The sequence below is a fragment of the Camelus ferus genome, chromosome 22 (genome assembly GCF_009834535.1).
Source record: "Camelus ferus isolate YT-003-E chromosome 22, BCGSAC_Cfer_1.0, whole genome shotgun sequence".
NCBI classification, from domain to species: Eukaryota; Metazoa; Chordata; class Mammalia; order Artiodactyla; family Camelidae; genus Camelus; species Camelus ferus.
Genome location: NC_045717.1, coordinates 22,068,464 through 22,094,263, shown reverse-complemented (window position 1 = coordinate 22,094,263; position 25,800 = coordinate 22,068,464). Strand labels below are relative to the sequence as shown.

The following is a 25,800-nucleotide window of genomic DNA, read 5'->3' as shown; positions in this document are numbered from 1 at the left end:
CCAGCTCCACAGGGGCACAGGCTTTGTTTTGCTCACTGCTTGGCACATAGTATGCACTCAGACATTTGCCAAATGAACGCTGAATGAACTGGTGAGAGAAGGACTGCAACTGGCTGTGACAGGGCAGTGAGGCGGGAGGGACGATGGAGCCCCTCAGCCAGCAGAAGCAGGGGGGGAGGCCTGCAGAGGGGGCCGTCCCTGTGTAAGCATCCTCTGTCAGGACCCTGCTTTCACTGGTGGGGCTGAGGAGGCCAAGAGCCACAGGTGTAAGGCCTGGGATGGCACCACCCAACACACCTCTGACACACAATGCCTCAATCCTGAGCAGACAGGAGGTCCCCTGATGCCCTGAAAGCACCAGGCCTCTGAGGAGCGACGGTGCTAATGGTGTCGTGACGCTGATGGTGAGGGAAGGGGGTCCCTCACCCAGGCCAGGGCTCGGCACAGCCAGGAGCGAGTGAGATGGTGATCGCAGCTCTTTACCTTTATGGTTTTCGACTGGAGCCGCAAGCCGTTCAGCGTGTTTATTGCTCTCTCTGCATCCTTGGCAGTCACATAGTTCACAAAGCCATAGCCCAAGCTGTGCCCTGTGTGGGAAAACATGGGGACAGCATTAAACCACTGAGAGCAAGTGAGCAAGACAGGGAGGATGGACAGGACTATGTCTGACTGAGCTCACAAGTACAAGACCAAAGAGAAGAAGACCAAGAAAACACACAAGGATGCTAACGGGCATGGTCTCCGGCAAGGGGTATTAGAGATCGCAGTTACAGTCTGTATTGATGGCTTACTTGTTACACTTCCTTGGCAAACACACACATTTTCTGCAAAGAACATTACATTTATAATTTTTTTTAAAAAGGTTACTTAAAAAGAAATACTGTGTTACTAAGAGTATCCTGGGGAACCCACCACCAAAGCAACAAGGAGGATGGGTTCTACTGGTGGCGGCCGCTCTGGGGGTGCTCCGAGGGGGACTGTGTGAGGGAGAAGGAGGAGGACGGTCACAACAGTGAACAGGCGGGTGGGGAGAACCCGATGACCACCAGCTGTCAGCATCCAGGCCGGTTTCCGCCACTTCCATCCCCAGAGTGGGAAGGCCTGCTGGGCTCTGGCGCCACCCGGTGTCGGTTCCCCTTACTTTTCTGAGCCTGCAACCCAGCTGGGGGAAGAGGACAGGGAGAGGCCTGGGCCCCACCTTCACAGCACCACGCGTCCAGAGCCAGCTCCCAGGGTGCCAGCATCATCAGCTGAAGCCTGGGAGAGTGTAGCACGCAGAAACCTGAGTTCTTCCCAACAAAATCCAGGGTTACAGGCAGGGTGGCCCTACTCCTTCTTGGGGAACTGCTCAGAAGTGCAGGAGTGACCACTAAATGGACACTACAGGAGGAACATGGCCCAGAAGGGGAGGGGCTGTGGGTCTCCAGGAAGCCCAGAGAGAAGCAATGGCCAAGGGTCAGAGTTGGAAGAAGCCTTGCGCTTTCACTACAGAGCAGGAGGAGGAGGCGGCCCAGAGAAGAAAACAGCCACCAAGCCCACGTTACCTGTCCACGTGCCACGTTAATGGGCACCCACCACACACCAGCCACTGCTCTGGGGAGAGACAGAGGGGCGAGTGGGATAAAGGCCTGCCTCCCAGCTCTGCTCAGTCCCTCCAGTTGGTGGTAAAAACATGAGAAGGCCTCGAGCCACAGGCAGGCAGAGATCCTTATGGCAGCTGAGCTGGCTCAGACCCCGCACCCATGAACCCAGACCCATCTTGCCACTAACGAGACCCAGTGGAGAGCTTAACCCAGTTATGCCACTTGGAAATAAACAAACAAACAAACATACTTTATTTTTTTAATTTAAAGAAAAAATATAGAGAGAATACAGAGTTTCCATATATTCTACACCCAGTTTCCCCTATTAGTAACCTTACCCTAGGATGGTACACTTGTTACAGTTAATGAATCAGTACTGATTTATTAACTACAGTCCACACCTGATTCTGACTGCCTCAGTTTTCCCTGATGTCCTTTTTTGTCTCAGATGCCACCCAGGACCCCACGCGACATTTAGTTGTCAAGTCTCCTTAGGCTCTTCTGGGCTGCGACAGTTTCTCAGACTTTCTCCTTTTTTGATGACCTTGAGTTTTGAGAACTCATCAGGAATTTTGTAGAATCTCCCTCAATCTGGGTTTGACAGATCTTCTTCTCTGGTCAGGCTGGGGTTATAAGGAGTTTTGAGAAGGAGGACAACAGAGTGAAGTGCCTTCTGACACTGTTTCGGGGTGCATGTTGTCAACATGACTCATCACCGCTGAAGCTGGCCTTGGTCCCCTGGCCAAGGCAATCGGTTTGCCAGGGTTCTCCTCCCCCATGGGCACTGCAGCCCTTGGAAGGAAGTCACTCTGCACAGCCCATGTGTAATGAGTGCCTTGTGGAAGTGCATGCTCCCTCCTTCAGGGCAGAGTAGCTACATAAATTATCAGCAATTCTGCACAGGCCATTTTCTTTTTTAAAGAAACAAAAACAAAACCTGATCCTCCAGGCCCATATTTCTAATAAAATGCCATGGGTCTCAGAGACCCGCTTCCTGAGCCTTGGAGAGTGAGGATGTTGGGAGCAGCAGGGTGGTGGGGGTAGGGCCCATCCAGCGGGAGAATCAGACCTGCAGCTCAGAAAATGACACTGGGCTCCAGGCCGACAACTTCAGGGACCTTGCAGATAGTCCAGACTATAAAAGTCAAGTCGGAGAGCGCAGAATGTCTACGTCCCACCGAACTCCAGCCCTGCTGGGACTTTTGCTCCCCAGCACCTGCCCTCCAATCACCCTCCACCTCTCACTGTGCCCAGGCCACGGAGACTGCCCTGTCAGCCCAGATCCTCTGCACCTCTCTCTGGTCTTTTGTGTTCCTGCTCCTCCCACAAGGCCAGTCCCAACCCTGGGCCACCTGTCTCCTCTGCTACCGGGCTTCAGGTGCCCCAGGCCACGTTTCTGTGTCTTCTGCTGCAGCTGGCTCCTCTCGGCACACAAACACAGGCCCAACCCCACCTCAGTTCCTGATTCCCTACTCCCCTCCCCTTCAGGCCTCACCAAGGCCATCCAACGTGCCACCCCAGTCCCACAGAGTTTCAGGACACAGCTCCCAGAGCCCTCAGCAGCACTGGGAGCTGATGACCAGCTTGTGGCACCACCTCCTCCAGGATGTGACACCACCACCAGGTTTCCCTTCTCCCCAACTGGCCCTCTCTGGGCTCCTCATCCTGGGCCCCATTCCATCGAGATGGTCCCTCAGGCTCTACCTTTGGCCTTTGTCTCTGTCATCTACTCTTCCTGGGTGACCTCCTTGACCACTGTGTGCCCACATCTGGAACGTCACCTAAGAAGTCACACACCCTCAGACGGCCACTGCCTTCTTCCCAAGCCCTGCTCCTCCTCCAGTTTTCCTCAACGAGCCCACATATACCAACTGAGTACCTATGACATGTCGGGCCCCGTGCCAGGCTGGCCAGCGGGTTTAATGATAATCACAGAGGACAGCTCACTCCTTAACAAAACGCACCTCCCATTGGGCAAGTCTGACAACAAACCAGCAAAAAACCAACGAACAAAGCCATCACGCAGGTGCTACGAGGAGAACCTCCAGGCGGTGCGAGAGGGACTGCCAGGACAGGTCCATGGGGACAGGGCTCTCAGAAGCGCCCTCTGAGGAGGTGATATTAGAAGCAAGACTTCAGGGCGGCTGGAGGTGAGCATTCCAGACAGAATAGCAAGTGCCAAGTCTCTGAGGTGTTCCAGGAAATGAAAGGCAGCCAGCACGGCTGAATAGAACAAGCCGGAGGCACGGCCCAGATGGTGGGGTGGACAGCGGCTGCAGCGGGGCCAAGACCAGTGCAGAGACCTTGGGGAGCCCAGGAGCCAGACCAGGTGTGAGACAAGGGCCACGCGTCAGGGCAGGGGCAGCAGAAAGAGGACCCACCAAGCGGACCTGCAGGTGGGCTGATGCGGGAGGGAGCACCAGGGGGCCACTGGTCCCTAAAGTGCCAGGGAGCAGCTCCCTGCCAGCACTCCCAGACTGGGACTGGCTCTGTCCCCCAGGCTATTCCACCCTCTGTGGTGGGCACCTGCATACAGAGGGAGGGGAGTCAGGAGAGGAATGAAGGGGAGCCCCAGGTCTTCACTCACTGAATGAGGACGGAGACTAAAGTGCTTAACACAATGCTGAGGGCCCACCTCCACCCTTTCCTTCACTATAAACCAATGACTCTCAACTCTGGCCACTTGTTAGAATCACCAGGGCAGCTGCTAAAAACTATCACTGGCGAGGCCACATCCTGGACCAATGACATCAGAATGGGGGTGGGAAGGCAGGAGTGGGGACAGCTTGTAAAGCCGCCTACTGAAGTGCTGCTGGAAGTGCCTGGGGGAGCGGGGCTCCCCGTGGTTACACAGAAGAGCCCCAACCTGGCGGTCTGTGCTTGGAGCAGGTGCCTCCAGAAGGCCCTCACTTCCCAAGTTACTGTCTCTCTAACAGGGTTCACAAGCCACTCAGGGTAATCATGCAGCTTCCTGGGGCTCTCCTCAGTCCAAGACCCAGGATGTTGGGCAGGCGTGGGAACCTGCACTTCCAAGTTCCCTACAGATGATTCTCTTGCCCCTTAGAGGCAGAGAGCCTGCTGGAGTCAATGCCATGAAGGCAGGTCAGCTGCTGCCCCCGCCCCCTTCAGCCCCGAACACGGGAGCTCTGAGGTCTGATGGGGGAGTAGGGGTGCTGGGGGGCAAGCACAAGCAGGGCATGGATCCTGCACAGGCTGCTGGGGCCTGAGGAGGGCAAGGCCTGCCAGTCAGGGGTGGGGGCAACCAGAGCCCGGGACTGGAGGTGTGGTGGAGAGGGGAGGGTGGGAGATGAGGAAAAGGAGGCCGAGGGAGAAGGGACAGGGATGAAGGATGAATAAGCCCCAGGCCTGAGGTCTAGGGATGTCCCAGGCCAGCGCCCCTCACTGCAGGAAGGGCGGTGCTTCTCAGCTCTGGGTCTAACTTGCCCAGGCACCAGCACTGCCCCCTCTCCAGGGAGGTTCCAACACCCCAGACTGGCTGATTCAGTGGGGCCGGGTGGGGCCTGAGACCTGCGTTTCTCCCGGTCCCCTGGTGCTGCTGCTGGCCAGGGAGCCGCCAGCCCGGGGAAATGAGGATGTCTCTGCAGCAAGTGCTCTGTATGCCCCGCTGGATGACCCCTGGGCCAGTGCTCCTGCATTCATTCCCAAATGTCTCTCTCTCTCTCTTTAGATGGGGTCAAGACTAACAGATAACTCCATGGCATTTTGCCTTGCTTTCCCACACCAGGGCAGCCAGATATAAGGCTTTAATCCCTTAGTGTTCTTCACCTGACCTGGGATGCACAGCTGAGGAGGGTGGCCCCAGGCCCGTGGACGAGGCCCTCCTCTACACCGTGAGGGGTTGGCACACTCGAGCGCCTTCTCTTAAGGTCCACAAGGCTAAAGGAAAGATGTTACTGGAGGAGAGACTGGATCTTGGGGGAATGAGTGAATTAATTAGGCAATAAGGAAGAAACAGCAAACGTCTCCAAAGGAAAGAAGATGGGCAAAGGATAAGAAGGGTATTTTATAAAAGAAGGGCACAAACAGCCAGCAATTACGGGAAAACAGATAAACTTTACTAGAAATGCACACTGCCGTCACAATCAGATGTTATTTTTCACTTTTGCCAAGAACAAGAAGAGGTGAGAAACCCTGCCTGGCCTAGGGGATGGATGGCAGGGCCGAGCAGAAGGGCGTGTGAACCAAAGACCCCCTGGAGGGCCAGCTGACAATACAGCTCAAGAGCTTTTAGAAGGTACACGCTCTCCCATCTGCTAGTTCACTTCCAAGAAGAATTCCCATGAAATAACCCGTGAGCAAAGACTGGTGCCAGGATATTTATCTCAGTGGGGCTGGTAACTAGGGAAAAACAGTTATGACCTGTTGTAAGCTCAGAACTGCATGCAACAGAATACTATGTAGACACTGTGACCACGAGCTAGCTATGTTTGGGGACAGGGAAAAATGTTTACAGATGCAGGAAGAAAAGTTTCCCACACAGCTTCGGTAGCACAAGCCCATTTTTATAAAAGCACACAACAGCTTGAGAACATGAATATGTAAAGAGTCTGGAAGGACATGAACCAAAAAGCTAACAGGGGTGGGATTATCGGTAATTTAAACTTTTCTTCCTGCTTGTCTCATGTTAAAATTTAAAAGAAAAAAAAATTTTCGGGGGGTAATTAAGTTTGTTTGTTTGTTTCTTAATGGAGAGGTACTGGGGATTGAACCTAGGACCTCGGGCATGCTAAGCACGCGCTCCAGCACTAAGCTATACTCTGCCCTCTCGTGTTAAATTTTTATCTATAAAGAACAAAAGTGATTCACATTAAGAAGAAAAAGTGGTCAGGCTGGGTAGGTGTGGAAGGGCATTCCAGCAGAGGGAACGGTACTGATGAGATCACAAGAGCACGAGAGCAGGCTGTGTCTGCAAAATGACAAGAGCTCAGTCCAGCCCGAGAGGGTGACTGTGGGGTGCAATGGCTGGGGATGAAAGGGACAGAGTCCCAAGGAGACTTGGGAGCTGCAGGCTAGGGTATGGGCTTTGTCCTGACCAGAGATGCAAGGCAATGAGACAGAAGCTGAGCAAGCAGGCCGGGGGCTGGGGACCAAGTAGCCAGCATGACCTAGTCCAGGAGGGTGGAGGCTGGCTCACGGCCCCTCGTGGGCCATATGGCATCTGCAGAGGGATTAGACACCAGGACAGAGAGCAGGGCAGGGCTGCACAGTAAGGCTAGGTAGTGACTATGGATGAACAGGCAGCAAGAAACCCATGTCTCCAACACTGGGGCCTGGCTGACCAGGAATACTGAGCCTTGGGGCCAGCACACAGAACATTCCCCGTATCCCAGGCACCACCCCGTCCCCACTTCCTCTTATCACCAATGCCAGGCCTGTGGTCAGCACTCATTAAACATTTGCTGAATGTGAATGAATGAATGAATGTCCGAGCTGATCTGCATTCTCCTCTAACTCCTACATCCATTCATTCATTCAACAAACACTGATTATGGCTACATCTGGGGATACAACAGGGTCCCTGCCTCTGGGAACCATATGGACCTACTAGACCAGAAAGTTGTAATTTCAGTGCAGTGTGGAAACCCATGCTGCAGGTCTGCCCAATGACTATAGGAACCCTGGAGAGGAGCATCTAATACTGACTAGATCAGGCCAGAAAAGATATCCTAAAGCAAACAGGGCACAGGAACTGAAGAGATTTAAAGCAGGGGAGTGACAGGGTGCATTCAGTGTTACAGAGATTCCTAACTCTTCCTTAAAAGAATCAGGAGAATGGTCTGCAGGGAGCACGGGTGGCCAATTAAATGCCTAAAGCAATAGGACAGGAGAAGACAATGAGACTTGGTCTAGGATGGAGGCAGGAGAGACAGAGGAAAAGGGATGGAAGCATCCAGAAGGGCGAGTGCCAGGGACACAGGTCAAAGGTCATGCTTAGATTTCTGACTGGAGCCACTGAGTGGACGGAGCGCCATCTGCTAAGACAGGGACCCTGGCAAACAAGCAGTTGGCTTGTGGGAGAGTCAAGGTCAGTCTGGAAAACACTGAGAAGCTGAGGGGTCTGGAGCTCAGGAGGACTTTCTGGTTGAAAGAGAGGTGGCAAGCTGAAGGTAAAGCTAAGCTGCGGGGGCGCATCTGTGTACCCCAGTGTTGGCTTAGGAAGAGGAGGCTCAGGAACAACCCGAGGACTGCCTACGTTAATGGCTGGGAGGGAGCTGCAAGAGAGGCAGAGGGAGGCCTCCGAGGTAGGAGAAAGCCAGGGTGGGGGGGGCTCACGGAAGCCAAGGGAAGAGGAAGCTCCCAAAAAGAAGAGGAGACGGCTCTGTGAACAGGAGGGAGGAGGACATCAGCAGAACAGGGCCGCTCACTCAGGGGCGGTTCTGTCCCCAGGGGACACTTGGAAATGTAGGGGGGCATTTTTTTGGTTTTCTTAACTCAGAAGGTGCCACTGGCACTGGCAACGTAGAGGATGGCCCCCCCCCACAGAAATTACCCAGTCCCAAACATCGACCGTGCTCAAGTGGAGAATCCCTGAGCTGGAGTGAGTCCAGAAACCTAGCAAGGACTTTTTTCAAAGAAAGCAGAGACTACAGCATGATTGAATGCAGGCGGGTGATCCTGGAAAGGCTCAGAAAAGTGGGTACATGCATAACTTGAGGTTCCTGGGCTGCTGAGAAGGGAAGGGATCCGGGAGAGAGGTGGAGATGGCTGTCACGTTCACTGAAGTAGGAAGCAATCATCACCTGAGAGGAAAGGGGCCTGAGCGGAGAAAATGCACTGAACTGGCTGCTGTGCACGGGATGCCCGTGGTACAAGCTGAGGTCGGCTGGGGGTTTGACTGGACCGGGTGCCCCTCTGCCGGGATGCGAGACTCTCTCTGGGGTGGGCAGCCTGAGCCAGGCCGAGAGAAGGTCATCAGATGAACATAACCATGCATGTCTAGGGTCTCACTGGAACGGTGTCATAAGGGACAAAGGGGAGTGAGCTGTGAGGCCACAGCCCTGGGACCAGCTTCGAAGCAGTTTTCACACACCAAGTAGCAGGAGAAAAGTGAATGCAGTAGGTTTTTCATAAAGTTAAATTCATTCAATTTAAAGAACTGGGTGGGAGGGTATAGCTCAGTGGTAGAGTGTGTGCCTAGCATGTATGATGTCCTGGGTTCAATCCTCAGTACAGCCATTTAAAAAAAATTTTTTAAATAAAAAAAAATTTAAAGAACTGCTAGCAAGATGCAGAGCTGAAATGCCAGCCCGGGCCCCCTATCCTACAACTCCTGGTGCACTCCACTCATCTTGCCCAAAAAGCAGGAAAAAAGTTTGTATCTGAACTGAGATAAATTCCAAATTACACTTTTACTGCTTTCACTGGTTCTCAAACCAGTTCTCTCCGGGCAGATCACACCAAAGCTAAGTGTTCCTATGAACACAGCTCACATTACTCTGAAAACCACAAACCAAGAGACAAGGAAGTCAGGTACTATGAGAATGCCGGCGAGCACCTGCAGCACTCAGGAATGCCAACGGGGTCGAGTGTTCCCTTCCCCAGAACACAAAAAGAGAAAGGCAGGACTTCTTTGCAGCACAGGAGAATCTCTAAGCCCCTCTGAACAAGGACTCTCTTATTCAGGATGTCCTCCTGGAACTGGAGAGACAGTGCCTTCTAGAACATTCTAATGCTGTTCAATTTTGTGTATTACGTTAAGTTCCCATTTTGAAGACATTTATTAAATCGCAGGCTCTCAGAATGGGAAGGGTCCTTAAAGGACTTTTCAGTTCAAAGCCCCCTCTGATAAACTAATTCCCTGCACAGTGGTCGGCCAGCCTCTACAGAAGTCATCCTGGGGACAGGCATCTTCCATCACTGGCAAATGCTGAGGGTTCAATGCAGCAGGACAATGGGTACATGGGGTTCAACATACTCCTCTACTTTCACGTAAATGTGAACATAATATTATTGTATTTCCATAATAAATACAGCTTTTCATTTTGAAATTATTTCTCAGTGCAGGAATTACAGTCCCACAACCCAAGGTGGCAGTCAGAGCCACCCAGGAGGACTGCTCGTTCCTCAGCAGAGCTGGGCAGAGAGGGAGAGGAGGGAGAGGGCTCCCTAAAATGTTCTTCCCTGGGAAGAAAAGAAAGGAAGAAGCGCTTCACAGCACCCGGTCTTGCCATGTTTTTCTCCAGGGTTCTTGAAACCATGCTCTCAGAACAGAGCCCCATCTATAGAGGGAGCCTTATCAGGTACCAGGCCTTCTGCAAACCCTTATGAGGCAAGCAGCATCAGGATGTAGGAGCCACCACGCCCACCTTACAGATGGGGGCACTGAGGCTTAGAGGTTTATGGTCACACTGTGAGGGTGCGAGAGAGTGGGGCTTTGAATCGGCCGGCCAACCCCACAGCCCGCCTGTGATCCACTGCCCTGATCCAGCCCCCAAGAGTTCAAGCTCAGTGTGTTTCAGATGTTCAAGTTAATAGTGTGACAGGGTGGCCCAAACCTAACAAAGGGCTGCCCACAAGGGACTCAGTGTTCTGCCTCGGGCCTGGCCTTGTATGCGGGCCTGGGGAGGGAGGATGGGCCTGCCTGGGCCTGCCCTGGGCAGGGCGCTGGCCAGAGTCCCTTCCACACATGGGACCACACCAGGCCAGGGTGCCATTCTTTGGTCCCTTCCAGCTGTCAGAATGGTCCCCGTTTCTCATGTCCCCACATTTCCCCTCCTCTCACCGTCTCAATTTTTACTCACTCTCTTATGATGGGTTTTCCCTCTTTTGGGAATCTATGTCTGGTCTGACACCAGGGCAGTGGCAAAACAGAGTTGAGATAAAAATGAAACTTCACAGCTGTCATTTCACTGAGGACACTGCAGAGCCACAAGCAAAGAAGACAGTGCTCAGCAGGAGGCCGCACGTACCCCCTTTATAAAAGGTGTCTGTTTCTTTACCTGCTACTTTATCCCGAATAAGTTTTGCAGATTCAACTTCACCAATACTGCTGAACAGACTTCGTAACTCATCCTGGGTCATGTTCTGAGGGAGGTAGTTGACAATCAAATTTGTTCTTCCGATATCATCCCTGCAGTCTTCGGCCATGTGGTCTTCATAACCATTAGACATTGTATTTTTTTTAAAAATCTGCAGGAGAAAAAAAAAATCAAGTAAATTCCAAATGCTCACATTGCAGAGTATTGAGGCAACACTTGTGACCACAACTGTACTGAGACATTTTTCTTTTCAACACTACGAGTTCAACTTATGTCCACACATAAACCTGCACTTGGATGTTTATAGCAGTTTTATTCATAATTGCCCCCAAACTGGAAGCAGCCAAGATGCCCTTCAGCAGGCGAATGGAGAGACACACTCCTATCGTCTGGTACGCGCACACTGCGGAGTGTTATTCAGTGCCAAAAAGAAATGAGCCAGAAAGCCACAAGGACATGCAGGAGTCTTAACTGCACACCGTCAAGGGAGAGAAGAGTCTGAAAGGCTACATACTACATGGTCTCTGAAGTCTGTGAAAACAAAAACAAAACAACTCCACGTTCAGCCACTTCCACTTACGAGGAGGGCCTCAAAGGAACGAACCCACATGCCACTGCAGCACAACTCAAGCCCCCAGAGAAAGCCTATGGACTGTCCCTCAAGACTGTTCCAAAGACCTCTGAGTGCTTCACTCGTCCCCATGGGCACTACTGACACAGCTGCATGTCGAGGAGCCTGCGCCGCGGGCCTGAGCGCCCAGCCCAGACCACCCAGACAATGGTTCCTTGCACCCCTTTATTCCCAAGGCACAGCAGCTGAGCCAAGAAAGAAGTTAAGATTCTCTACCAGTAGAGGAACTTGGTCTTCAAAGCTTGCAGGCTTTGGAATACCTTTGGCCACTTGCAGAAATCTTTACCTTCAGTGACAAACATCAGAGCACAGAAATGACTTCAGAGTAGAGTTGGATCAAGACCGCTCTTCTGAAAGCACCTCTCGCTCTAGGTTTTGTTCACAAGCACTGCTCTGCGGCTGCCTAGTCCGATATGTCCCATGCCCCCGCCTCTAGATAAGCAGGCACCCTGTAGGGCCAAAATGTCATCACTGAGAAAAAGGCCCCACTGCCCACCCAGCCTAAGGTCTCAAGGGGCAGCCCACCCCCTTCCTCTAGATTCCTACTGCCTGGCTCTGATTTTATGCTTGAAAACCCAGTGCTCAGTATCAAGAGCATTTAGCCCCCTTTAAAAATAGCCTTGCCAGCAGTTGTATAAAAACCTGAGCACACCCCCTGCACAGGATCTCCCACCTGCCCCCGAGTCAACGCGGAGAGAGGAATTAGGTCTGGTTCCGTTTCCTGGAGGAGACTCCGGCTCTTTGCTCCTGTGCACGCCCTCACTTGCCAGACCAGACACAGCAGGCACAAGTAGCCCAACCTCTAACTATTTCTTTCTTTGAAAATGTTCTGTGCTCCCTGCTCTTTATAAAACAGTTCAGCATCAAAAGCCAAGTAAGAAAAGACTGGAAAGTGAGGCTTCACAAAGTGAAAAACTCCCAGATGGCACAAGGCGTCACAAACAGACAAGCAGCAAGACTAGGGGCAAACACGTGCTCCCTAACACATGACTGAGATCAGGGGTTCTCACCCTGGGTGATTCTGCCCCCAGGGGCCCTGGGCAGTGTCTGGAGACATTTTTGGTTATCGAGACTGGGGGTGGTGGAGTGCCACTGGCATCTTGTGGGCAGAGGCTAGGGATGCTGTTAAACACTCCACAAGGCACAGGACAGCCCCACTACCAAGAATCATCCAGCCCAAAGTGTCAATACTGCCAAGACTGAGAAAACTTGATTCAGGGCATCTACAAATTAACAGGGAAAAAGCAACATATCACTAACAGAGAAGTGGACAAAGGATCTGAGTAGCAACTAACAGATGCTGGCAATTCAAACAGCTAGTAAGCCATGAAAAGAAGCTCAAGTTCACGAAGAAAATGCAAAGTAAAAAGAGATGCTACCTTCTGTCAGTAAGATGGAACTCAGTCCAGTGGAATAGTTACACTGGATACAGCCCAGTGCCAGTAAGGATAAGGGGGGAAGAAACACCCTCACACACCACTGATGTGAGTGTGACATGGCAGGGCCTAGAGAAATGTTTAACGTGAATTTGACCCTCTGACTCAGAGCTGTAGGAAACTGTTCTACAGAAATAATCATGAGTGCAGGGAAATACATGAAAGGAACACACAACCCCATGGCTGGTAAAACTGAAACGCTGGACATAACCTAAAGATGGCTAAATAAATACCAATTTTCAGTAGAAAGCATGGCACTAACGGGTTTCATCATGAAAAGCTCCACAAATCTGCTAAACCGCTTGTGGCCATGAGACTTTAAGCTAGATTATTAGCTCAAAAACAAATGAACAAACAGAAACATCTGCTGAAGCCTGAACCAAAGTACAAAGGTTAACTGTGAAAAATTGAAATGCACACTGAAGTTTGCTCAAAATGTGATTCAAACATTTTTCTTCTTCCTTCCTCTTTTTTGCCCTTTATCCCTCTCTCTCTTCACCCTTGTTCTGAGTTAGGCATCTACTATTCTGCCTTCTCCCTCACCCTGCTTTCATGGATGATCAATGGGGCAGTAATGACCCCATTCTCATTATCCAGAGGAGGAGGGTCAGGGTGGGAGTGTCCGCTATGCCTGGTAAAAAGTTAGTTTTCTAAAAAAAACAGTGGTTGGCAAACCATTGCCTGCGGGCCAAACTGTTTGGCCTGTCACCTATTTTTATAAATAAAGTTTTATTGGCACACAGCTACTCTCATTTGTTTATGTATTGCCCATGGCTGCTTTTGCACTACAGTGACATAGTTGAGTAGTTGTGACTGAGACCATATGGTCCACAAAGCTGAAAATATTTACCATCTGGCTCTTTACAGAAAAACTGTGCCGACCTCTGTTCTAAAACGTAAAAATAGAAAAATTTCTAGGAGAAAATCTTTGTGATACTAGGTGAGGCAAAGATTTCTTAGATACCATATCAAAGGCACATCCATTTAAAAGAAACTGACAAACTGGGTATCATCACAATTTAAAACCTCTGCTCTTGAAAAAGACATTGCTAGGAAAATCACAATCCACAGACCAGAAAATATTTGCATTATCACACATCTGAAAAAGGACTTGTTTCCAGAACATATTTTTTTAAAAAACTCTCAAAACTTAACAATAAGGAAACAAACAACTCAGTTTTAAAAAAGGTAAAAGATGTGAACAGACCCTAAGCCAAGGAAGAGATATGGATGGCAAATAAACACATGAAAAGATGCTCAACATATCAGTTAACAGGGAAATGAAAATTAAAACCACATCAAAATATCCATTTAGACCCATTTAGGACATCTAAAACAAAAACAAAAGCAAGCAAACAATGACAAGAAAACAGACAATATCAACCTTTGATGATCAATAAAAAGGTACTATTATTCACACAACTTGTACAGATCTCAAATACTGAATGAAAGAAGCCAAACTCAAAGGATACAAACTACATGATTCCGTTCTGGAAAAGGCAAAACCACAGGGACAGCTCAGTGGTTGCCAGGAGCAGGGGAAGAGTTGACAGGACATGGGGAGCATGAGGAAACATTTTTGTTTCCTGGGTGGTAAAATTTTCTGGTATCTGGATCTTGATGGTGGTCACAAGACTCTATTCACTTGTCAAAACCCAAAGAACTCCACATCAAAAAGAGTGAATTAAAAGATCAATTTTAAAAGACTTAACAGGTGAAACTTCTGCGTTACAGCCTTGTTTCTTGGCTAGGCTGAGCAGTCCCCTGCAGGCCCCATTCTTGGTCAACCGGCAACAACAAAGAACCCAAACCCCAAGAGCACAGTTTCTCGGTGCTTCGGTGCTGTCCAGGTCTCTTCACCTGACATTTCCACATCTGCATATCGAATCCAGGGCCCAACCAGCCCCGTCCCCAAAAGCACCAACCACAACCGGGTCTTGTTCTCTGCCTGTCCATCACTGACTCCCAAGTCGTGGCCACCTCTGACCCTCTGTCTCTCAGGCCACCAGGCCCCGCCTCCTCTCACTCGGCATGTCTCTCCATGTGACAGCCTGTGGACTCCTCCAGGTCACCATGCTCAGCCCCATCAAGCCGGATCCTCCCCTCCAGCTCTCCCTGTCAGTGGGGTCACCACCTGCTGAGGCTCAGAGGTTACATGACTTTGCTCAGGGGCAGTCATCACACTGTTAATAAGTGGCAGGGCCAGCCCTCGAGCTGTCACTACAGAGCGGTTTCGCAAGGATGGAGCCTGATGGCCCCTGCTCGTCCCCTCATTACATCCCTCACTCGAGCTCCCCGAGGCATGCCACAGACCTCCGTATTTCTGTGCCTTGGATCCGGCTGCCCATTTGGCAGGCTCACCAGCCTCTCCATCACCTCCTCACTGATCTTTAAAGTGTGTCCCGGGACACAAGGTTGCTCTAGTTCTCAGTGCTCGCCACCACCGATGTGAACCTGTGTTACTGCACCAGTCACTCTAACTTGTAATTGTTAGCTTTTCACCCACGTCACCGGCCAAAGCCTGGAGGGCCAAGGCTACAGCACTATTGCTAAGGGTCCCCAGGCAAACCTAGGGAACCTGGCAAACTGTAGGTGCATCACACAGGTACACTGAGAAGGGGACAGACACTGGATCTCAGGCTCACCTGGGAATCGTGTGTACTTGGTGCATTCTTTTACGTTAAAGACGGGCTGTTACAAATTGTACTGAGAGTCTATTAACTTTTTTAGGATCATCCCATCCCATCTCAACCCACAGGATCAGAGTCAACTGCAGGGAGCAAAAAGGGAAACTTAGTTTAGGAAAGCAATTCCTGCTGATTTGGAAATGTTTCTGGTAAGGGATGTATCATGAAGAAGTCCTGTTTGGATGATCTCTGAGGGTTTTCAGCCCCATCGCACTATTTTAAACAATCCTGGTTGTCTGTATGACTTCAGTGATGCTGTTCACATCAGGAGCGTACCTGCTACGTATATAGGCAACAGATATATCCATATATATAAATGACATAAAAACATATGTAGGTGATACATACGTAAAGCAGCAAGACTGGTTTCCATCAGGCACCCATGAGAATCTGTCTCATTTTATAGCCACAGAGCAGGCTTTCTAAACTACTTGGGCCAGAACAAAACTAGAATAGTCAAACATCCTTAGGCTCAGCCCTGACACTTCACACACCATAAGACGAGGCTTGGACTCAATTATTTCTAAGGTCCTTTCTAGACACAAAGTCCTGAGCTCTTTAAGGTAAAAAAAAAAAATCTCAGGAACGTAAGGTCACCTAGGAAACACTCTCGTGCCAGAAAAAAAAAACTAAAGGCACCACCTGACCCAATTAGAACTGCCACGCAAGGGGAAGGCTCACTCAGATCGACTTGATCTACGTTTCCTTACTCATTCTTCCCACAGGCCACAGCAGGCGTTGGGGGGAGCTGCCCGGATTTGGCAGCTCTGTCTAAGTCACAGCAATTCCATACCCGCCAGGCCAAGGAGCCCAGGGGAGAAGCAGAGCACGTGCAGATCAGTGCATCCCAGGGTCTGGCCCAGTCAAAGTGCTCCACAGGCCCCAAGGAGGCCTGATCAGATCCACGGCCCTGCTAAGGCTTCTTTCTGGTTTGTCAAGACCCCTCCAGGACTCTCACACAGAGCAGCAGAGCAACAGGGCATGGCAGGGGCTTTGACAGATCTGAGATCCACTGTTAACCCTACTGCTCATCAGCCAAGCAACAGTGGGTGCATCACTTCAGCTTCCTTGTCTGCAAACTGGGGTGGTATCACCTGCTTCACCAGCCCCCAGCAGTTCCTGACACTTGGTAAGCTATCCCTTCATCGCTCACCTCCAGGTCCATTAAGGAACACTTTCAACCCTTTCCCCTTGGGGCCCTGGAAATGACCCACACCTCTGATGCCATTTCTAATGGACCCCAGTTCCATGGAAGCCAGTGTGGTTTCACCAGCCAGGGCTCATGCTCACAGCACCCCATGGAATGTGGAAGATCTCGCTGGTAGTCAGCGCTCACTCACCAATCACAAAGAGAACCTTGAACGAATCAGCAGGCCTCCTAATCTCTTAACCAGAGACATGAACCTTATTCCAGTCCTGCCCTCTTACTCTTACTTTACTGACAAAATCCAGGTGAGAGTCTGTCTCCCTGAGCTGCCAGTCTCCAACTGCAAGCACCCTCATCTCCCCTCCTGCCCTAGACCCCTCTTCACACCTCCTCCTCCCCCTGAATCACTGCATTTGGTGGCGCACACACTTTTCCCCCAGGCCAGCTCTCTCCATCCCCCAAAGCAGAGTGAGCACCAAGTTCTGCCAGTTTTACATCTGAGACACCTCGCTTCCCCCACCTCTCTGCCATCGTCCTCATTCAGGTCCCTGTCACCTTCTGCCTAGAATGGCTCCTAACTGCTCACCTCACATGGTTATTTCAAACTGAGCGTCTCTAAGCCCAATTTGGTCTTCTCCCTCCAAATCACTCCTATTCCTTCTGTCTCCCCATTTCTGTTCATAGTGTCTTCAGTCTAGCCATTGGGCTGTTATGGACTATTCCTTCTGTAAATCTTTCCTCTGACATGAATGCCTCTTTGATGGATGGCTGGATCCAGTCACTTCTGAGCTCCTTGCTAACCCTTCCCTCCCCCAGCACACACGGAGTACACCCGGTGCCAGGCACGAGCAAGGCAGTGGGCATGTAGATAAAGAAGCAGTCCTAGTCCCAAGACTCAAGTTCAGGCCATCCCGGGCCATCTCAGGGCTGCAAAAGCCTCTTGACTGCTCTGCCCACCCCTATTTCTCACTCAGAAAAGCAAGCTTCCCAGCTCACCTCTCAACTGTGTCCAGAAAGCCTCTACCACCTGACCCTGGCAGGCTTTTCTAGATTTATCTCCAAGTTCACCTTCTTGACCCTCTGCCTGCCCAAACCGGTCCCCTCAGGCTTCCAGACCTCACTGTGCCTGCCTCCTCTCTTACTCACTCAGGCTGCTGGCTGCACACGGAAACTGCTGTCCATGCCTCCCTGATTACAACAACCAGTTTGGACACCAGTTCTTTCATCAAAAACAAAACCCAAACAATGGACAATCATTTCTCTTAATACTCTCAAGGCTGTCACTCCCCACTGCTTCATCCTTTTATTACTTAATCTCACCCATCTGTGTGTTTTCTCCCCAGTTCAGGTTGTGAACTCCTCCGGGAGGCAGTTTCTTTCACTTACCCCTGTTTCCCGCAACAAGGAACAAGTGGTCACGTTTCATGTGTCCAATCTTTAAGTGACTGCTGATTGGCCAGGGCACTGAGGCTCTGGGTTGAGTGAAAATGGACAGTGATCAGATAAGCGAGTCCTGCCAACACATACTGACAGACACTGACTTCTGGCACCCACCCACTTCCTGTCTGTATATCCATGACATGCATTCTACTCAAGTGATGTGCTTTTTTTGGGTCTACATTCACATTCTAAATGGATCCTTCTCCTGCCTTCTCTTTCTTAGTGACCATTATTCACCTACCAGGCTCAGGCAGGGACCCAGAAGCATCCACCGCTGTTCTCTCTTGCTTACATCCCACAGCTAAATACCCAGAGTCCTATGTCCTCTACCCCCTAACCACGTCTCAAATCCATCCCCTCTCTTTCCTGACCACTACAGCCTGGGTTATAGTCGCGACTTTTCTTATTTGCAGGAAAATAATCACCTCCAAAATGGTCTGCTGGCATTTAGCAATACTGCCTCCAGCTCTTCCTCCTCTGTGCAGACCTGATTCCTTCACCCTGTGAACTGAAACTGCCCAAAAGCCACTCTTGGCCTGGCCTCTAGGACAACATCCAAGCCCTCTGCACACCAGCTACATGAGTCCTCTCGCCACCACTCATGTCACCTTTCTTACCTCTGAAATACCAGACCCCACATGGTTCCCTGAACCACAGTGTAACCACCTCCATGCCTTTGCTGTGCTGTTCCTGCATCCAACAAAGCCCTTCCCCACGGTCTTGGTCTGGCTAACTCCTCCCCACCCCTCACATTCACTTCCTCCAGGAAACATCCTGTGATCTCCTCTGCCCACCAAGGCTAGGTTAATAGCTTCCTTTTCTGTACTTCCACACCAGCCAGTGCATATAACCATCACCAGACTCAACAGAGTAGGCTAAAAGGATCTATGCCCACACTACAATCGCCAGCGCCTCCCCAGTCTAGCACAGGGCCTGGGACACAGCAGCGGGGCAGAGAGAGTTGGCTAAAGGAGGGAAGCAAGACTAACTTCCCTTTGGTAGGCTGGTTTCCTCTGGTCTTCCCCCGACCTAGTCTCAGGTCAGCCTCGCCGCTTCACTACTGCCATCTACTGGTGAAAAGAGGTAACTGCACTTCTCTGGCCATTCAGCATTAATTTGATTCAACTGAATGAGATGGGGACACAACGACGGAACAGCTGATTCCAGTGTGGGTAGACAGAATAAGAGTGGCAGCTAGGGGAGGCTTCAAATGGTGAGTGAGCTCTGACCTGGGCCACAGAGCATGAGGAAGAGATCTCTAGGTGGAGGAGAACAGCCCTCAGGCAGTGGAGGCAACGGTCAGAGAGGGTTGGCATTTAGGGCCTATGAGCAGGTGAAATGAGAAACGAAGCGAGGGTCCGAACGTGCAAGACTTGGGATCCCAAACTTTAGCTTTTAAGCGACCTAAAGAGGTTTAAAAAATTAATTTTTTTGCATCCAAAGATACTTAACTGAGAGTAATATAATCAGATCTGCATTTAAAAAGACAACTCTCGCTGGAGTGTGGAAAGATGATAGAGGTGGGAAGTGGGAGGGAGTGAGGCAAAAGCAAGGCATTAGGAAGATGGTATTTTCCTAACTCTTCTCTCATTTTTCCACTTGCTGCCCCATCACCTCAGACTCAACACATCCAAACTGAAATTCTGCCTCTTCCAAACCAATGCTTCGACATAAACATGACTTATTTCCACATTTTGAGATGTTCATATATCTTGGTTTCTTCATGGATCTTGAAGTTGCAAAATTTTCTAACAGATTCCAGCACAGCGCTCTGGACACAGAAGATGCTCAATGGTAACTGAAAGGAATGTCCCTGGACCCTGTGATTAGAAGAGCGGTAAAACCTGGTGGTTAAGAGTAAGGACGTTGGGTCAGAAGGCTTGAGTTCAAATCCTGCTTGCCATCAGCCACTTCTCTGTGTAAGACTGGTCACATTAAATGATCTATTGAAGTCTCGGTTTCACCCCTAAAACTGAAATTATGACAGCACCTATCTCAGGGGCTGGAGATAAATGTCTGTGAGTGTAGAGCACGTAGTAAATCCTCACTAAATAGTGTCAACTATTTATAACTTATATCCAGTGACTACCAGGCACAGAACATGTGCGATGCTAAGAGTTTCCCACACCCTTCAGTCTGCACAGCAATATTCTCATCCATCCCATTTTACAGATAAGAGAACTGAGGCTCCTACTGTTGAGTTTGTTCAACCTCCTGGGAGCACTGGATTCAAAAGCATCGGAGATGGGGCCCAGGGAACTTTTAGCGAAAGATCATTTAGTCTACTGGTGGTTCTCACACACGTGTGTGAGATACTTCTAGCAATGATTGAAGATGTTTTTCATCTTTACAACTGGGGAGCAAGGATGCTGCTGGCATCTGGTGAGAAGAGGCCAGGGATACTGCTCAACATCTTCCAATAGAAAGGACAGCCCCGCCCCTCCCCAAGCCAAGAATGATCAGACCGAAAATGTCAGTAGTGCCAAGGTTGAGAAACCCTTCTCTAGTGAATTCATCTCCCCATCATCCCACTTCTAGAGCAAGAGCTATCCGGATCCCACATGAATACTTTCCGCCAGGGGGGCTCTGGTCCTCCAAGGGAAGCGCCTGCAGAAGTTCTTCCCCACCAGTCCTGCACACAGTAGGTATTAGAGCCCATTTTAATAAGCAGAGCAGCAGAGGACACCGGAAAAGGAAGGGAGAGCATCCATCCCCCATTGTTCAATTGCGTGCAGTTTGTGTTTTCAACACATACACATTTTACAAATCCAAAAGTCCCACGCCACAAAAAAACAGCTTTGTTAGAGATGGCGTTCAAAAATATTTTTTTTCTAGGGCTTTCATACATACTGAAGGGTTTGCACACTTCTAAAAGGACCTCAGATCGGCCGCGGTCCTCTGACAAGGACCACAAAAGAATCTGTAGGATTTCCCGGGGAAGCGAGCCCGTGGGCCGTGACCTCTGCGCGCTGAAGGCACTCACCCCACTCCCTCGCCTCTGGCTTTGCTCTCCCGCCCCCGGCTACCCGGCCTGCAAGACTACCCGGGCCCGGCCGTGGATCCTGGCCGCCAGGCGCGTGCCCACGCTGTGTCCCCTTCGCCTGGCCCTCGCGGCGGCCGAGGAATCCGGCCCGGGGCCTGTCGCCGGCGCCCACACCGGCCGGCCCCCGCCCGCTTGCCGAGGCCCGCGCGCGTCCCCTTCCCGGCCCGGCGCGGCCTGGGCCTCGGCCGGTGCAGGCCCGCGAGCGCCCGCGGCCCGGCCAGGAGAGCTTAGGCCTGCCGCGGCCTACCCCGTCGGACGCCGCCGAAGGCCCCCGCCTCACCTGGACGCGGGCGGGCGGGCCCGGGGCTGCTCCGGGGCGGGCGGGCGGCGGCGGCGCGGCGCTAACGGCTCCGCACGGCCTCGGTAGCGGTGGCGGCAGCGGCGGCGACGGCGACGGCGGCGGCGGCTCCTCCTCAGCGCGCACGACCCGCTCCGGCCCGCGGCCCGGACACGCCCCCCCAGCGCACGCGCCCATTGGTCGGCGTCCGCCACGGCGCGCTACTCATTGGCCGGCGTTGCTGTCGCGGCGCCCGGGGCCGCGCGGGGGAGGCGGGACTTCCGGCTGGCGCCGCCTGCGAAGAGCTCGGCTGCAGGCTGAGACGCGGGTGGCCGGCGATGGCCGCGGAGGCGGCCGACTGGGGCCAGGCTTACGAAGGCAGACGGAAGGCGGTGGCCGAAGAGCCGCGCTCTTGCCGTGCGCATGCTGTGTGTCTCGCGCCCGCCTGTCCCGCCGCCATCACCACCCTGCAAGGTAGGAACGGTCAGCGCGCCAGAGCTGTGGGGACAGGACCCGGGTTCGAATCCCGGCCCCGACGTTTCCGCACTACGTGCCGTTGGGCAGAGGCTGACGTCACCTCGCGGGGCCTCAGTTTCCTTATCTGGTGTAGTGAGGAGGGGGGACGGGACGTGGTCAATGTTCCATCATTGTTGACTGTTAGTGCAAGCGGGTTCCCAGAGGCACAGCCCAACATCCATTCATTAAAATTTAATTAAGCTCCTACTGTGTGTCAGTCACTGTAAGGGCAGTGAATAGGCGAAAACACCTGCCTGTTTGGCTGACATTCTAGACTGCCTCTGTCCAATACAAATATAAGCATATTTAAAATTTTACTGACAGCTGGTATTCTAGACCAACACTGTCCGTCAGAAATAGAAGCGAACCACAAATGTTAGTCACAGGCATAATTTAAAATTTCTAGTAGCCATGTTTTAAAAAAAAGTAAAAAGGAACAGGTGATGTTAATTTTTATGTTTTTTGAAACCCAGTTTGTGTCCAAAATGTTTTTTCAGCATGTAACCCATATAAAAATTATGGGATGTTTTTACATTTTCCTTTTTTCTTTACTTTACATGCCTGTGAAATCTGGTATGTGTTTTATGCTTACAGCAGGTCTGAAGTTGGACTGGCTGCATTCCAAGGGCTCAGCAGTCAGAGTTTCTGTGGCTACTGGATTGGGCTGTGTAGTGCTGGACGGCGAGGTAGAAAAGAAATCGAGCAGATTCTACCCCAAATGCTGAAAAAATGGTAAGATGAAAGTAGATTGGACATAGGGCACAGGTGAGGAAGGTAGGGGTTTCAGTTTGAAAGGGGGCTGTCAGGAAGGTTGAGAAGGTAGGATTTGCAGAAGGAGTTAAGATCACTGAACAAATAATCATGTCATTTATTGTTTTGTGCAGTGTTTGTCCAATAGAACTTTCTGTGGCATGTTTTTAATAAGCACTGTCTGATTTATTAGCCACTAGCTCCTTGTGGCTTTGGAGCACTTGACATATCGCTTGTGCCACTGAAGAACTGAGTTTTTAATGTACTTAAATTAATGTTTCCTTAATGTAAATTTGGTCACCTAGAACTTGTGGCTCCCATAGTGGGCAGCACAGATTTAGTAGAATGGTGAGAAGTCCTGCGCTCTGAATGGAGCTTGTACTGTGTGCTCAATGCTGTCTGTGGATTCTGTGGAGTCCTCACAGACTCTGTAAGACGGGAGCTCTAATCATTGTCACCATGATGAATAATGACGTCTTTGATTCATTCATCTATGCTTTGTGCTTGTTATCATTAATATACTTTATTCTTTTTTAGAAGAGTTTTAGACTTACAGAAATATTGCACAGAAAATACAGTTACTATTTTCTCTACACGCAGTTTTCCATCTTTATAACACCTTTCATTAGTACGATATATTTGTTTGGTCATTTGTATGATACAGTATCACTACATCACTGTCAACCACAGTTTATTTAACTTCCTTTTTTACCTAATGTCTTTTTTCTCTTCCAGAATCCCATCCAGGATACCACGTTTCATTCGTTGTTTCCCTTCTCTCTCTCTCTTTACCTCTCTCCCTCTCTCTAAAGAGAGACAATTGACATATACCGTTGTATTAGTTTTACAACATAATGATTTGATATATGTATATGTTGCAAAATGATCACCACAGTAAGTTTGGTTAATAATTAACATCCATCACGGCACATAGTTGCATTTTTTTTCCTTGTGATGAGAACTTTTAAGATCTATTCTCTTAGTTGTCCTGTCTCTTTAAGCTCCTCTTGGCTGTGGCAGGTTCTCAGACTTTCCTTGTTTTTGATGATCTTGATGGTTTTGAGAATGGCTGGACAGATGTTTGATAGCATGTCCCTCTGTTGAAATTTGTCTGGTATTTTTCTCATGATAGTACCGGGATGATGGGTTTGAGGGAGGAGGACCGAAGAGGGAAAGTACCATTCTCACCACGCATATCAAGGGTACGTACTATCAGCTTTATCTGTGCCTGTTGATATTGGCCTTCATCACCTGGCTGAGTTATTATTTGTCAGGTTTCTCTACTATAATTTACTTTCCTCCCGCTTACCTTTGGAAGGAAGTCACTATGTGCAGCCCACATCTAGAGTGGAGACATATGTTCCCCTCCATATGGGTGGATAGCTACGTAAACTATTTGGAATTCTTCTGCATGAAAGACTTGAGTCTTCTCCCTCCATTTATTAGTTTATCTAATCATTTGATTATATCAATATGGCCTCCTGGATATTTATACTCTGGGTTATAACTCAATACTGCTTTATTTATTTTGTGCTTAAATTGCTCCATCTTTGGCCACTGGAAGCCCTTTCAGTTGGTTCCTTTGGCCGTTGACACGTTGTATTACACAACGTGTATGACAGATGTTTTGGTTTGGGTTTTTTGTTTATTTGTTTCCTTTGGAGCACTTCCTTATTTTCTGTTACTACAAGATGCTCCAGGCTCAATTTGTGTATTTCCTGCCCTAGTCCTAGCATCAGCCATTTCTCCAAGCCTGGTTCTTTTTAGTAGAGAACAGTGTTAGAAACCAAGATCTGGGCACTCAGAGTGCTCGTTGCTACTGGGGTGTTGCTTCTTTTAGGTTATCAATACTTTGTAACCGCCCATAATGCAGCTGGTATAGATGCTCAGCCCTGGGGATACACCAGTGACCAGATGTGGCAAGTGCCCTCGTGGAACTCACAGTCATCTTGGGAGAATAGGCTTAAGAGGGCAGCTCCAACACTGAATAGCTGTGCAACCTTGGGCAGATTGTTTAATCTCTCTGAACTTCAGTCTCCCCTTCCATGAAATGGGGGTGAGCGTAATACTTCATGAGGGCACTGTGAAAACTAAATGAAATCACCCACTTTTTTTTTTCTTTTCCATTATGGTTTATTACAGGATATTGACTATAGTTCCCTGTGCTATATAGTAGGACCTTGTTGTTTATCTATTTTATATATAGTGGTGTATATCTGCTAATCTCAAACTCCTGATTTATCCCCCTACCCTTGGTTTCCCCTTTGGTAACCATACATTTGTTTTCTTTGTCTATGAGTTTGTTTCTGTTAAATAAATAAATTCACTTGTGTCATAGTTTAGATTCCACATATAAGTGATATCATATGATATTTGTCTTTCTTTCTGACTTACTTCACTTAGTATGATAATCTCTAGGTCCAACCATGTTGCTGCAAATGGCATTTCCTTCTTTTTATGGCTGTGTAGTATTCCATTATGTATATATACCATATCTTCTTTATCCAGTCATTTGTTGATGGACATTTAGGTTGCTTCTATGTCTTGGCAATTGTAAGTAGTGCTGCTATGAACATTGGGGTCTGTGTATCTTTTAGAATTAGAGTTTTATCTGGATATATGCCCAGGAGTGGGATTGCTGGATCATATGGTAAGTATTTTTAGTTTTTTTAAGGAACCTCCATACTATTTTCCATAGTGGCTGGACCAAACTACATTTCCACCAACAGTGTGGGAGGGTTCCCTTTTCTTCACACCCTCTCCAGCATTTTTTGTTTGTGGGCTTAAAATGATGGCCATTCTGACTGGTGAAATCACTCACTTTTCAAATCTCTGAAACAGAGCCTGGCATAAAGCACTTATTAAGTCTTATTCTTATTAATAATAAGAAGAAATTACACAAATAATTATACTCTGCAGAGGTTCGGAGTGCCAGCAAAGTGTGTAACAGGAGGACCTGACTTCTGTTGGGGGCAGCCAGGGAAGACTTGCCAAGTCAGTAGTGTTGCAGCTGAGACAGGAAGGGCAAGTCACCAGGCAAAGGGGAGCAGAATGTTTCAGGTAGCAAGAACAGCACATGCAAAGGCCCTGAGGCAGGCAGGAGCCTGGCACACTTAGGAACTGAGAAAAGGCTGGTGGCTCATAGGATTGAAAGGGGTAGGATACATAAGGTCTGGCTGGTCATGGTGAGTTGAGATACCCTGTCCTAAGAGCAAGTGAGGTGACTTGTCCAAGTGCACATGTCTAGTAAGGAAAGAGCCCGGAGTTGAATCCAAGTTTACTTAGTCCCAG

The 25,800-nt window shown here is 49.8% G+C and overlaps 1 protein-coding gene and 1 long non-coding RNA gene across 3 annotated transcripts in view; one reads left to right on the top strand and one right to left on the bottom strand.

Annotated features, from left to right (window-relative positions):
* The window catches only part of ELAVL1 (ELAV like RNA binding protein 1), a 37,024-nt gene extending 15,604 nt beyond the window's left edge, over nt 1-21,420 (bottom strand). Inside the window, exons 1-3 of one of the 2 annotated variants that reach the window (XM_032466311.1) lie at nt 21,247-21,420; nt 10,544-10,733; nt 484-587 (exon numbers count right to left, since the gene is read on the bottom strand). In XM_032466311.1, coding sequence (XP_032322202.1) covers nt 484-587; nt 10,544-10,715 — 276 coding nt within the window. In that variant the 5' untranslated portion in view covers nt 10,716-10,733; nt 21,247-21,420. Of the gene's footprint in view, nt 1-483; nt 588-10,543; nt 10,734-20,906; nt 21,051-21,246 lie in introns of those variants that run through there. The other variant, XM_006190513.3, reaches the window with a different exon arrangement.
* Nucleotides 21,421-21,515: 95 nt separating this feature from the next.
* Nucleotides 21,516-24,718, top strand: LOC106730359. Its single transcript, XR_001366815.2, has 3 exons — nt 21,516-21,717; nt 22,354-22,491; nt 23,245-24,718. It is a non-coding gene; the product is annotated as an uncharacterized LOC106730359 (long non-coding RNA).
* The last annotated feature ends 1,082 nt before the right edge of the window (nt 24,719-25,800 follow it).